The sequence below is a fragment of the Artemia sp. Qi Xiang Cuo genome, chromosome 12, assembly GCF_049724085.1.
Source record: "Artemia sp. Qi Xiang Cuo chromosome 12, ASM4972408v1, whole genome shotgun sequence".
In the NCBI taxonomy this organism is placed as follows: domain Eukaryota; kingdom Metazoa; phylum Arthropoda; class Branchiopoda; order Anostraca; family Artemiidae; genus Artemia; species Artemia sp. Qi Xiang Cuo.
The window spans coordinates 51,434,845-51,449,933 of record NC_142805.1 but is presented as its reverse complement, the minus strand read 5'-3'; the positions used below and the strand labels follow the sequence as shown (position 1 = coordinate 51,449,933).

The 15,089-nt window shown below is 34.1% G+C and overlaps 1 protein-coding gene across 2 annotated transcripts in view; it reads left to right on the top strand.

Moving 5' to 3' along the window:
- The first annotated feature begins 12,669 nt into the window (after window positions 1-12,669).
- Window positions 12,670-15,089, top strand: part of spin (lysolipid transporter protein spinster) — a 69,519-nt gene continuing 67,099 nt past the window's right edge. Inside the window, exon 1 of one of the 2 annotated variants that reach the window (XM_089098323.1) lies at window positions 12,670-12,849. In XM_089098323.1, the coding sequence (XP_088954449.1) occupies window positions 12,762-12,849 (88 nt within the window). In that variant the 5' untranslated portion in view covers window positions 12,670-12,761. Of the gene's footprint in view, window positions 12,919-15,089 lie in introns of both variants that reach the window. The other variant, XM_089098324.1, reaches the window with a different exon arrangement.

The window sequence follows — 15,089 nt, the reverse complement described above, 5'->3', positions numbered from 1 at the left end:
TTTGCAATTTCTCCTAAGTCATACTGATTTATCCAATTTTTTTTTTAATGGAAACTTTGCATAACACCATGGCAATATTTTATACGAAAATATTTTTCCAAAATTAAGACTCTAAACGAGTTTTTACTAAGTCTTGACCAATCTAGATTGTTTATTCAGGCCAAAAAATGCTAGTGATTGAATTGTCCGAAAAGATTATCGAGTAGTTTCCGAAAAAAAAACATAAAAAAAATACACGCACAATTATTGCTCGCTTAAAGAGAATAGACAGATATACTATATATATATATATATATATATATATATATATATATATATATATATATATATATATATATATATATATATATATATATATATATATATATATATATATATATATATATATATATATATATATATATATATATGTATATGTATATATATATATATTATATATATATATATATATATATATATATATATATATATATATATATATATATATATATATATATATATATATATATATATATATATATATATATATATATATATATATATATATATATATATATATATATATATATATATATATATATATATATATATATATATATATATATATATATATATATATATATATATATATATATATATATATATATGTTTTCCAGAGAAAAAGCCTATGAATTTTTCTTGAGTATCCGACTGACTGATCATATTTCAAACAGTAAGCTGTACTGTTTTCCACAAAATAAGTTTTTCAAAGAAAAGAAAAAAGACCTAGTAAACCAAAAATGAGAAAAAATCAAATAATCTACCATGCGTGAAACTACCACAAATCAGCATCGATAAATAGATGAAACCCAAAACCAACAAAAATTACAATAAATAACCGAGTCAAACTCAAAATGAGTAGAAATTAACATCTAAGCCTTCCCAAGGCCAGAACAAAATTTGCACTTTACTGAAAAAAATATAAATGTTTTTACTTTTATAACTTTAATAAATCAAATAATATTAACATTTTGATTACTAAATATCAGTATATGTATATTAAACTGGCAATGCACATTCGTTTGTATTTTTTTCAGCAAAGTGCAAATTTTGTTCTGGCCTTGAGAAGGCATAGGGGTTTTGAGCCCAACTTATGTTGATTTCTGCTAGTTTTGAGTTTGTCTTGGTTATCTATTGTAATTTCTGTTCGTTTTGGGTTTCATTTATTTATCGATGCTGATTTGTGGTAGTTTCACACTTGGTAGATTATTTGATTTTTGCTCATTTTTTGTATAATGGAGTTCTTTACTTTTCTTTGAAAAACTTATTTTGTGGAAAAAGTTTTTTTAATTAATTTCTGTTCGTTTTATATTGTTATAGTCTTTTCAGGGAAAAAGAAAGTAATTATTCAAATGTTTTAGTTTTTTTAAGAATTTACAATTAGGCCTTCTATTTGTATGATATAAAATAACTTTCCGCAATTTTTAACAGAATACACCGTTTAAAAATCCGGACACAAAATAGAAGGATTTAATTTCAGTTTATACCTCCTCTAGTTGACCTGAAATGGAAAACTTGATAACATTCGCAAAAAATCAGTTTACTTTCTTTGATAGCTTGGATGTACTTACGCTATTTTGACTTGGTTAAATTTTCAGAGCAGAAGTAGCCCCGAAAGTTTGAACATAATACTCTCAGTCGTTCTTGGGATACTGCTGAGATGCCTTATTGGGAATTAGCATTGTCACAGTGCATTTGATTTAATTCTAAGGCAACATTTAGTTTTTAAACATAATGGGCAAATGGGAGGGTGGGCGTGGGAGGGGGATTAGTTGCACTCCAATCACTCTCGACTATTAAAAAGGGCATCAACCCTTTCTATTTTCAATCGAATGAGCCCTTTTCGAAGTTCCCATAACAACTCCTTCGATATGAAGTGCCCTGGTCTAAACAACAACAACAAAAATAATACATTATACCCACATCGATCTTTACTATAAAAGTGTCAAGCCTTCCAATCACTTTCGACTATTTAAAAAGGTACTAGGACTTTCAATTTCCAATCGAATGAGCCCTTTTGGAAACGACAACGCTATCTATAAACACCTTATATGGCCCCAGGGCATAAATTACAACCCTTACCCTAAGGGCTGTTAGGGAGGCTGTCATTCTCTAAGACCTAATTTCCAGAACTTTCAACTACGTTAAACAAAATCGCCATCTCAAAATTTTGATTAGATGTTTTGGGAGAAATGGTGGGTGTGAGAGGGGCGTTAGTCACTCTCTAGTCACTTTCAACTGTTAAAAATGGCACTAGCCCTTTCAATTTCCAATCAATTGAGCCCTTTTGAATTTTCTACGACAACACTTTAAAAAAAAACCTTATATACACCCAGGGCGAAACTTACAACCCTTGCCCTGAGGACTGGGGGGGGGGGGTGTTGTTATTCTCAAAGACCAAATTTCGAGAACTTTTTTCTACGTTGAACAAAATTACTATCTGAAAATTTTGATTGGATATGTTTGGAGGAATGGTGTCCGTGAGAGGGGGGTTAGTTACCCTCCAATCACTTTTGACTATTAAAAAGGGCACTAGCTCTTACAATTTCCAGTTGAATGAGCCTCTTTTGAAGTTTCACGAGAACTCTATCTATAAAAACCTTATATGCCCCCAGGGCATAACTTACAAACTTTGCCCTGGGGGCTCTGGGGGTTTGTCATCCTTAAATACATAATTTCCAGAACTTTCAACTGCGTTGAACAAAATGAGTGTCTCTAAACTTTGATTGAGTGTTTTTGGGGAAATGGTGGGTGTGAAAGGGGGGGGGGGTAAACACTCTCCACTCACTTTCGACTATTAAAAAGGGCAATTTCAATTTCCAATCAAATGAGCCCTTTTTGAAATTTCTACAACAAATTTCTATGTAAACCTTATATGCCCCCAGGGCACAACTTACAACCCTTGCACTGAGGGCTCTGAGGGGGTTATCATCCTAAAAGACCTAATTTCTAGAACTTTCAACTACTTTGAACAAAATGTATGTCTAAAAATTTTGATTGGATGTGTTTGGGAAAATGGTGGGCGTGAGAGGGGCATTAGTCACTCTCCAATCACTTTCATTTATTAAAAAAAGCACTTGCCATTTCAATTTTCAACTGAATGAGCCCTTTTGAAGTTTCTACGACAACGCTTTCAATAAAAACCTAATATGCCCGCAGGGCATAACTTACAACCCTTGCCCTGAGGGATGTGGGGGGGGGAGGGGTTGTCATCCTTAAAGATCTCATTTCCAAAACTTTCAACTACGTTGAATAAAATGGCTATTTAAAAATTTTGATTGGATTTGTTTGAGGTAAAGGTGGGCGTGAGAGGGAGGATAGTTGCCCTCAAATCACTTTTGACTATTAAAAAGGGCACTATCCCTTTAAATTTCCAACCGAATGAGCCCTATTTCAAGTTCCTATGACAAAGACTTCATTAAAAACCTTATGTGCCCCCAGAGAATAACTTATAACCCTTGCCCTGAAGACTGTGGGCCGATTGTCCTGCTCAAAGGTATAATTTCCTGAACTTTAAACTGCGTGGAACAAAATGGCTATCTCAAAATTTGTCCTGCTCAAAGGTATAATTTCCTGAACTTTAAACTGCGTGGAACAAAATGGCTATCTCAAAATTTTGATTATATGTTTTTGGGGAAATCATGGGTGTGGACGGGGTGTTAGTTGCCTTCCAATCACTTTCGACTATTAAAAAGGGCACTAGCCATTTCAATTTCCAATCGAATAAGCTCTTTTTGAAGTTTCTACAACAACACGTTCTAGAAAAACCTTATATGCCCCCAGGGCAAAACTTACAACCCTTGCCCTGAGGGCTGTGAGGGGGTTATCATCCTCAAAGACCTAAGTTCCAGAATTCAAAACTGCGTTTAATAAAATGGCTATCTTAAAATTTTGATTGGATGTGTTTGGGAAAAAGTTGGGCGTGAGAGGTTAGTTGCCCTCCAATCAGTTTCGACTATTAAAAAGGGCACTAGCCCTTTGAATGTCCTATCGAATGAGCCTTTTTTGAAGTTTCTACGACAACGTCTTTTATAAAAACCTTAAATGCCCCCAGGGCTTAACTTACAACCCTTGCCCTGAGGGCTGTGGGAGATTGTCCTCCTCAAAAATGTAAGTTCTATCTGGAAATCAACTACGCTGAACAAAATGGCTATCTCAAATTTTTTATTGGATGTGTTTCGAGAAACGGTGGGCTTGGAATGGGTGTTAGTTGCCTTCCAATCACTTTCGACTATTAAAAAGGGCACAAGCCATTCCAATTTCCAATAGAAGGAGCCCTTTTCGAACTTTCTACGACAATCTCTTCGATACGAAGTGCCCTGCTCAAAGGAAAAAATAATAAATAATATATTGTGCCAACATCGTTCTTATATGACCCCAGTGCTTAAAACCCTTGCCCTGAGGGCTGTGGGGGAGTGTCCTCCTCAAAAACATATTTTCTATCTGGAAATCAACTACGCTGAACAAAATGGCTATCTCAAAATTGATTGGATGTGTTTAGAGGAATGATGGGCGTGGGGGGCTAGTTGCCCTCCAATCACTTTCGACTATTAAAAAGGGCACTAGCACTCCAAATTCCAATTGAATGAGCCCTTTCCGAAGTTTCTACGACAACTCCTTCGATACGAAGAGCCCTGGTATGAAAAAAGAAAAAAAATAATAATAATACATTGTGTCAACATCGTTGTTTACTTAGGCAGCTCTATTGCACTGCCTATGATTTGTTTCAGGCTTTTTCTAGACAAACTTTTCAAGCTGCGTTGAGTTGTGATTTGTAAAGCTCAAAATATTTCTGAGATTTAGCTAAAGAGAATATTACCGAAAAAATAGCCCTTGCTTTTATTTCAAATATAGGAAATACTATTACATGTCGCATGAGACTGTTTATAAGGTTTATGCCTTTTCAATCAACCTTTAAATTAAAATATTCATATGATAATTTCCAACTTTTTAATGGCTCATTTATAACCATGAATGGTGGGAAAGGCTAAAATAAATTATTTGCTTCTCCTGTAATAATATTTTTTCTACAGACAAGGTTTACGGATCGACTTAGTTGTTGGCTCAGCAGGCCAGCAGAGGATGGAAGAGCTAACCACAATCAAAATCGATAATAATAATAATACTAAACTCCTTGACTACTTCAAGTAATCTCTGGAATTCAGTTGGAAAAGAAGCAGAATTTCGAATGTGGCTAATAATTCCTTTTAATCGATCAACCCAAAATCATGTCGAATGGTAAAAATGGGGGGTCATTCAAAACTCCGATAAAACAACTTGGCCATTCTGAAAAGTAAGCTTTTAATATGATTTACTTTTAAGTAAATATTCAAAAAGTAACCAAGTAATATTAAAATAGAATTTTTATGTAATTTCTCTTATTTTTATTGGGGTTGTTTTAAGTATATGGTATCGGTGCCAGCTTGGAAGCTGTTAAATTATAATGGATTACAGAGACCAGTAAAGCATTTTATCTTCTAATCCTCAATGGGGTTTCTGGGACGTAAAAAAGCTTTAAAATGTTTTTCGGGCTCCTTTCTTTGTTGGTTTCTAACACAGATGGATCTAATCTAATTTGTATGTATTTTTGGATGATTTTGGTAATATTCCTGGATTTCCCAAGCCTCCCCTATTACAGAGTTTAAAGATCTCGTGATACGAATGCCGCTCTTCCTGTGTCAGGAATTTGAAGTGCCAAAACCCTTGTAGGAAAGCGTGCATTCCTCTGAAGAGCCCTGATGAAAGGTGGTCAATTGGGAATAACTCATTAGATTTGAGGTGTTTTTACTTTTGAGATTATTATGGCTTACATTTTGTAGCGACAATGTTATATGTCTATGGATTGTTCTTTTTGGTTGAATGTGTTTCGCTGTACTGTTTTTCTTAGGCAGGGATGTCACTAGCCTTTTACCTTTTGTGGGGGGGGGGGACATCGAAATGTGCAGACGAATTAGGGTACGTGCTGACGACAACAGACATTTTTTACTTCATTTTTATTGGGTTAAAATAATGTTTATTAGTTGCGGATAATTGTCATATATTGTAGAGAAAAACTCAGGTATAAAAGTAAAACCAAGATAAACTTTAAGGCTGCGCGGTTTTTCAACTTTCCACTTTTCTACAAGTAGCCTGGGTCATTGTTTTCCAGTAGGCCTTTTTCTGACATTATGAGCATGAGATGGTCAAGTCAATCGTTTCCCATAGTTGACTTCAATCGGTTCTTGACGATTTTCATATTGCTAAATATTCGTTCACCTTTGGCCAATGCCACTGGAATAATTTTTGCAAAATTGAATGCTCTGTAAACTAAAGTCAACCCTCGTCTTTTCTTTTTCCCTAGAGAGAAAAACTCGGAAAACTCAATGATGCTTCCAGCGCTTTTGCAAATCTGTGCAAAAATAATGATAATGATCCCTCTGCGGGCTAGGCATCTGAGGTACTGAATATATCTTCCTAATTTCTTGAAAATGTGATTTTGTGTTCCCTCGAAGCGCCCACTCATGTTACTTGCAAAATTGTAGCGTTGAAATACCAGTTTTCCGTTGTTTATACAAGCCTTCCGCCAAACTCTTCAAATTTCTTCTGTAATATCGGCTCCTTTCTTTGACTCAGAATCTCTAATGACGAGTAAACGCTCTTTACCTACAGCTCGTACTTACAGCCAAACAGTCTTCATGGCTGAAAGCGGAGGTTTCGTCTGCAAAGACGCCAGAAAAGTCAGTTCCATTAACCTCTGCTACAATTTTTTGAACTGGTTTTGTTCCGACAATCATAATTAATTTATTTTGGCCACTACCCGACAGATAGCTGGTGAAATTCGGCTTGTTCTGTTTTTTTTATCCAATGGCCCATTTCGATGTTGTGTCTCAAAAGAGGATTGGCTAGCTCAACGGGATTTTCCCCGTCATGATTCTTCCCATGAAATGCCAGCCCTTGTTTACCTAGAGTGGTGGTAACATCTAGCAACATATATATACTGCAATGCCCTCTTTTGCTTCCGTTTTTTTACTCTATGTTTTTCATTAGTTTCTCTGTGTTAACTAAGCTTGGCAATGATTTATCATAGGTAGTGTAATAGCGCTGCCTAAGTAAAGAACGATGTTCGTACAATGCATTATTTTTTTTTTTAGACCAGGTCACTTCGTATCGAAGGAGTAGTCGTAGAAACTTCAAAAAGGTCTCATTCGATTGGAAAGTGAAAGTACTAGTGCCCTTTTTAATAGTCAAAAGTGATTGGAGGGCAACTAGCCCTCCTCTCACACCCACCATTTTCCCAAGCACATTCAATCAAAATTTTTAGATAGTCATTTTGTTCAACGTAGTTAGAAGTTCTGGAAATTAGGTGTTTGAGGATGACAACCCCCCACAGCCCTCAGGGCAGGGGCTGTAAATTATGCCCTGGGGCATATAAGGTTTTTAGTAGCAGTAGGAGTACAGTTAATAGTAGTAGTCTTAGCTTTAGTAGCAGCAATAGTAATAATAGCACTAATTGTAGGAGTAGAAGCAATAATATTATGATGCAAATATTGTCTTTTGGTTAGTTCAACATCCACCACAACAAGCGTTGTAAGTTTTAATTTCACACACGAAACTGTTCCTAGGAAATTGCTGATATGCCCTTTTGACAACCTACAGGGCAGGTTGTCATCCTTAAAACAAAAATATCAGAGGCAATGCTATAGCGTTGCCTATAGTAAAGGCCATACGGTTCCAATGTTTTATTATTATTATTTATTATTTATTTATTTATTTTCTCCCAGAGGCACTTCATATGGAAGGGGTCATCGTAGAAACTTAGAAGGGGCTCATTCAATTGGAAATTGAGAGTTCTATTTCTCTTTTTAAGGGTCAAAAGTAATTGGAAGGCAATTAACACCCCTTCCACGCCCATCACTTCCCCAAACCCATCCAATGAAAATTTTGAGATAGCGATTTTGTTCAGCGTAGTTGATTCCCAAATAGAAATTATCTTTTTGAGGAGGAGACTCCCCCACAACCCTCAGGGCAAGGGTTGTAATTTATGCCCTTGGGCCATATAGGGTTCTTATAGAAAGTTTTGTCGTAGAAACTTCAAAAAGGGCTATTTAAGTTGGGAATCCAGAGGGCTAGTGCCAGTTTTCCTAGTCATAAGTAATTTGACACCAACTAAACCCCCTCTCACGGCAATGTTATCCCCAAACGCATACGCTACAAATTTTCATAGAGACATTGTGTAAAACATAGTGGACAGTTCTGAAAATTAGGATTTTAAAAATAACAACCCCCCAGAGCCCTTAGAGCAAGGCTTGTAGGTTGTGTCCTGGGGGCATATAAGGTTTTTATAGAAAGCGTTGTCTTATAAACTTCAGAAAGGGCTCATTCGATTGGAATTTTAAATGGCTAGTTCCCTTTTTAATAGTCGAAAGTGATTGGATGGCAACTCACACCCCAACCACGCCCACCATTTCCCCAAACACATCCAATCCAAATTTTGATATAGCCATTTTGTTCAACGTAGTTGAAAGTTCTGGAAATTATATGTTTGAGTAGGACCCTCCTACCACAGTCTTATGGGCAAGGATTATAAGTTATGCCATGGGGGCATATATGGTTCTTATGGAAGGAATACTCGTATAAACTTCAGAGAGGGCTCATTTGATTGGAAATTGAAAGTTCTAGTTCATTTTTTAAGCGTCAAAAGATGTCGGAGGGTAACCAGCTTCCCCTCCCCCAAACCCTTTATTCCCACATGCATTTGATAAAAATATTGAGATGGCTATTTTTTTAAAAATAGTTCAAAGATCATATAACAAAAATTCCGGTGTCGACACGACCCCTTAGGGCCCGGGGGCAGGTGTTGTAAGTTATGCCCTGGGGCATATATGGGCCTTATGGAAGGGATGCTCGTATTAACTTCAAAGAGGGCTAATTTGATTGGAAATTGAAAACAAATTATATTACAAATATTTTCTTTTGTACTTAATATTGAAAATAAATATTAAAATTACAGTAAAATTTTGAACTGATGAGCTTTCAGCAATTAATGTTATTATACATCAAATATTCAGTTTAATTTATTAGTTCTTTTCAACATTGTTCAAGACAAATATAGTTTCACTACAAATGAAATTTGGACACTGCCCCCTTCTTTAACTGTAAAAACCTAAAGCCTGTTGCGTCATTGGCGCTTCACTGAAAACGAATTATATTACAAATTTATTCTTTTCCAGTTCTCACAGCATTGAGAATGAAAATAAAAATTACAGTTAAAAAAAAATCTTGAACTGATGGATCTTTCAACAATTAATATCATCATATATCTAATATTCAATTTCATTTTGTTTATGCTTTCCAAGACTGTTCAAGACTCATATAGTTTTAATTAAAGCGCCAATGACGCAGTAGGTTTTAGGCTTCTGCAGTGAAAGGAGGCGATACCCAAACTCTTGTTTGAAGTTATTTTTATTCGATTCAAGCTTGATTTGCATATTCAATTTAAGTTTCACTCGTTTTAAGATTTATTTATGCATTTACATTAATATCTATTGTATGTTTGTTCGCATTGATTGTTTTTTTAATTTCTGTTCGTTTTAAGTTTCATTTATACTTCAATAGCAAAACATTTTTTTTTTTTAAGCTTGATTTTCATATCCAATCTAAGCATTACTCGCTTTCAGATCTATTTATTCCTTTACATTATTACTTGTTGTATGTTTTTTGCTATGATTGTTTATTTAACTTCTGTTCGTTTTGGGTTTCATTTATTCTTTAATAGTAATTTCTGGTCGTTTTCAGTTTTAACAGGTATTTGTATCTGCTGAGCGTAAGTTTAAAATGGCCTTTACTTTTCTTTGAAAAAATTATTTTTCTGAAAGTTTTTTTTTCTAGTTAATTCTCTGAAAATTTCACCTTCATACCTTCATAGGTTGTGGATTTTGAGCTAGCTAGAAGACACTGTGTGTATTCATTTAATGCTGCGTCTACTGTTATTGTAACTAAAGACACTAATGGCATTAAATTGACACTTTTAATGAACGTCTAGGAGGAGTTTCAATTAAACGAAAAACCTATATGCATACAGGTATTAAAAGGGCATATAAGCACTATAGGGCAAATAAAGACATAGGCAGCGATGCTATACCATAGCTAGTAGTATTTTTGATATTTTAAAGGAGCTAATTTGATTGTAAAATAAAAAGTTTGAGTACCCTCTTAAGAGTCAAAAGTGATTGGAGGGCAATCAGCCCTCTTGTTTAGCTCATAATTTTTCAGACACTTCCAATCAAAATTTTAAAAAAGTCATTTTGTTCAGCATAGATGAATGATCTAGTAAATATATCTTTAGGGTTATTGGGTAGGTCAACCCCCCATAATTAGGTAATTTGCCCATTATGCTTAAAAACTAAATGTTGCTTTAAAATTAAATCAAAACACACTGTTTGTATGTTTGTTGCCAATAAGACATCTCAGCAATATACCAAAAACGACTGAGGATATTAAGTTCAAATTTTTCGGGGCTACTTCTATTACTACTTCTTCTCTTAAAATTTTTCTAAATCAAAAGAGCTTAAATGTATCCAGGCTGTGAAAGAGCATAAATATAATTTTTTGGGAAAGGTATTAACTTCCATTTATCAAGTCAACTAGAGGACGTATATAACTAAATTAAACTATTTGTGTCATGATTTTCAAACGAGTTTTTGTTGGTAAAAATAGCTGAAAAATTATCTGCAGCATATAAGAAGTAGGCCAAACTATAAATTTTTAAAAGAAAACCTGAAAGATTCAAACTATTATTTTCTTTTTCCCTGAAAAAGACAACGTCAATATAAAACGAACGGAAATTAATTAAGAAAACTTTTTCCACAAAATAATTTTTTCAAAAAAAGTAAAAAGCTCCATCAAACCAAAAATGAACAAAATAGAATAAAACAGTCTACCAAGCACACAACTACCACAAATCCGTATCAATAAATAAATGAAACCCAAAACTAACAGAAAATAGAATAAATAACAGAGTTAAACTAAAAACAGAAATTAATATGAGTAGGGTTCAAAACCTTTATGCTCTTTTAAGTGTTTTCACTTATAGAACTTTAAGAAATGAAAAATTGATTAGGATTTTAAGAAATAAATATCAGCATATATATATATTAAACTGACAATGCACATTTTTTCAGTAAATGCATTTGATTTTTTTTCGTTCAAAAGATTCTGAGGACCCTTTGAAGGAGGGGGGTCCCCCCATCCCTCCTTAGTGGCACCCTCGTCCTAGATGATTGAATAAGTGAGTAGGGCTAAAACCTAGTTTTATTTTCTCTCATCGAATAATTACCTATATCATTTTATTATAATTACGGATTTTTCCTTGATTAATTTTTCAAATCGTCACTTCTGAATAGATCTAGATGATTTTCAGAAACAGAATAAATCGAAAAATAGTCTCTGAAGCGCTACAGTTACAGAACAAAAAAAAATGTACATATAAAGCTAATACCTTATGTCTGTGCTTTAGATATACTGATTTGCAGGTATAAATTTGTTTTTGCTCGATAACATTAGCTGCGTTTTTTTTGCCATCCGTCGTTCTTAGTTCAACTAAGATATTTTTGGTTTTACTCTATTGTATTTTATTTCGTCGTTCTAGAAATGTTATTCTACACTGAAAAAAACACCTTATAAGTGTTCATCAGCCGTATATAAATTTGACAATAATACTTCTAAAAGGATTATTTTGCTGAAGGAAAAAAGTTACTCTTCAATAAACTTCAGTTGAAAGCTGGAGCAGACTATGTCACATCAATAGCCTTGTAGTTATGTTTAGCAGTTGCTGCTGGTGGGGAAGAAAATTTTCTATTTGAGCATGAAGAATTATCCCTTTCTTTCGTAATTCTCTTCTTTCATAATCTTGTTTAAAGCCGGCTTCAGAACGTCAGGATGCGGTAGGGGTGAACAAAGGTCTTTGAGGTCACATTATGGCCTGGCTCCATAGCAATGGAAACCCATGCCTAAACAGTAATGAATTTCGGTTGAATCAACATAAAAAATTACTTCATTTTTCAGCTAGCTTTTCGGGCACCCGGGGCAAATGTGACAGAATGCGCCTTCCCCTAAGACTTACATTAATTACATAGCGTAGAGATACGGATCTTATTATAAAAATTTAGTCTGATATTCGAAAAAAGGCAAATACAACCATGATCAGTGGCATGTCAGATGACGAGCATATGCAGTTAAAATTCAAATTGTGCGAACAATTTATTAAAAAAGGTGTGAAGTGATGAGATTTTATATTTTGTTGGCAAAAAAATGCTTTAAAAATAGTAAGCGAAGCGGCAAATATGATTAAAAAATATGTTACTGAAAAGTTTATTCTTCAGATAAAAAATGATAAGAGCAGTTTTACTTTGCATGTTGTATGATTTTAAAACTTTGCAGTTAAAAGTTAAGTTAAAGTAGTGAAACGGCATATGGAGCTCAGTTCGTCACTCTTAGAACAGCATTTGAACGACGATTGGATGGCATTTCAAAGAACGGCTTATAAGCACAAAGTGAAACCAAGGTTATACAAACGAGCATTATTAGTGAAACCGAGGATTGGACGTCGATTAAAAGGCAAAAACCAAGGCAACATTTCTATTTTCTATGATCAGTAAACCATAGTGAAGAAAAAGAACAGAATTTAATATTCTCTTTATTAAAAAATAGTCAATTGGATCTGTCTGTTAGATTTGTCCAGCAAAATGAAGTTTGTGGACAAAAGAGTCATAACAATGGCTGTGTATGTCTTAGGAAACCTACTGAACTACATGGATAGATTCAGCCTTGCTGGTATGATATAGGTTCAAGCCCAAAATTGGGAGGGGAAAGCATCCTTGAATTAATCAAGGTGTTCTGAAGGTATTAGTGCTATATTCCCCCGATTAAAATCTAGAAAAGTTACTTTTTGCTGTAAATGTTTTGCTGTTCATATCATTGACTTGCAAATAAAGTGAGCATACCAATTGATGCCTTTTTTTATGCTCTTTATGAATATAATAATCATTTTTGTCACAAATGAATTTTACCCACATCCCTATATACCAATTCAGGGTAAATATTTGGGTAAAATTCTACTTTAGCTACTTTTGGCTATCTTCAAAAGGGGTTAGATTAGGAAAATCAAACTTTCAGGGATGGGTCTAAAGGCTAAAGTATGTCCTGGGAAGGTATTTTGAAGTACCTACCTCTGCTCCTTCTCCCTCTAGAGGGTCCTAACCTTTGATTACCTTTAAAAATCTGTGTGTTATAAAAGTGAAACCTTGCAAAATAGATCTTCTGCTTAAATGAAGTACAACAAAATTGTTTTCAGTTTCACAACTTTACTCAATCCCAATTTATAAAGTTTTAAAGATATGCAAATACATTTCCTAAATTTTGAAAAAAAGCATTGATATGGCTGAAAATTCTACTGAAGTAACAGGAATTGCATTTTCAGAACTAAGGCCAGAGGAAAAGAAACTGACAACAGAAAATTAAGGTAAAATGTTGTTTTGTCCAATTTCAATAGGTATAGACCAGTCATATAGGCAAATTTCAGGACTCTTTAGAGAAGAAGAGTGGAGGTAGATAGCCTACTTCAAAAAAATGGTCAATATATACCAAATCATATTATTGAGTTAGGACTAAAGTGAATACACGATTCAATGCCTTTTTTTATGCTGATTACGAATATAATAAGCATTTCTATTGGAAATGAATTACAGCCCCCCCCCTAATATATGCCAATTCAGGGTTAGGTTGGGTTAGGTTAGGCTAGGTATAGCCTATATAGGGGGGGGGCTGAAATTCATTTCCGATAGAAATGCTTATTATATTTGTAAACTCAATAATATGATTGGTCAATATATACCAAATCATATTATTGAGTTTCAAATAAAGTGAATACACCATTTGATGCCTTTTTTTATGCTGATTACAAATATAAGGTAAGACACCCAGTAGTCGGCCACCTGCCTATTCTTGGACATAATCTTTTATACTATTTTAATCACTATTTGCAATGAGCCATTTGTATGTCCAAGTTTAGGCAGAACTGTCACTTGTTAGTAAATTCGAAAATAGGAGGCGCTGTACAAGTGAAACTATTTGAATTAATAATCTACTTGTTCAGAAATTTTTCAGAAATTTTTTGATACAAAAATTAATTTCTAGGTGGTATAATACAGTAATTAGAGCAGTTTAAATGTCAAAAAGTTTTCAAAGTGATTAAAGTGTCCGACTACTGGGTGTCTTACCCTAATAAGAATTTCTATCGTAAATGAATTTCAGCCCCCCCCCCCTATAACGGATATAACTACCCAACCACATATAGGACCTAAATAGGGGGGGGGGCTGAAATACATCTCCGATAGAAAATCTTATTAAATTTATAATAAGCATAAAAAAAAGGCATTAAATGGTGTATTCACTTTAGTCTTAACTCAATAATATGATTTGGTATATATTGACCATTGTAAACTGAATAATATTGAAACTCAATAATATGATTTGGTATATATTGACCAAAATACCTTCCCAAGACATACTTTGGTAAAGTTCTACAAAATCTTATTAGGCCTATTGAGTTAGGACTAAAGTGAATCCACCATTTGATGCCTTTTTTTATGCTGATTACAAATATAATAAGCATTTCTATTGTAAATTGATTTCTGCCCCCCCCCCCGATATATGTCCCGTCCGGGGTAGGGTAGGTATAGCCGCTATAGGGGGGGGCTGAAATTATTTAGCGATAGAACATGGATTTATATTCGTAAGCAGAAATAAAAAAAGGATCCAATTATGTATTCACTTTAGTCCTAACTCAATAATATGATTTTGTAGAACTTTACCCATACTTTAGCCTGTAGATCCATTGCTAAAAGTTCCAAATTCCTAACCTAACCCTTTTAAAGATAGCCAAAAGTAGCTAAAGTAGAATTTTACCAATATTTGCACATTAGGGAGAGAGTTGGGTAAAGTTTAAACTTACCTCTCATTTGCATTAGAAATTAACTTAACCCCCCCCCCCTCCACTTATTTACAAATATAGG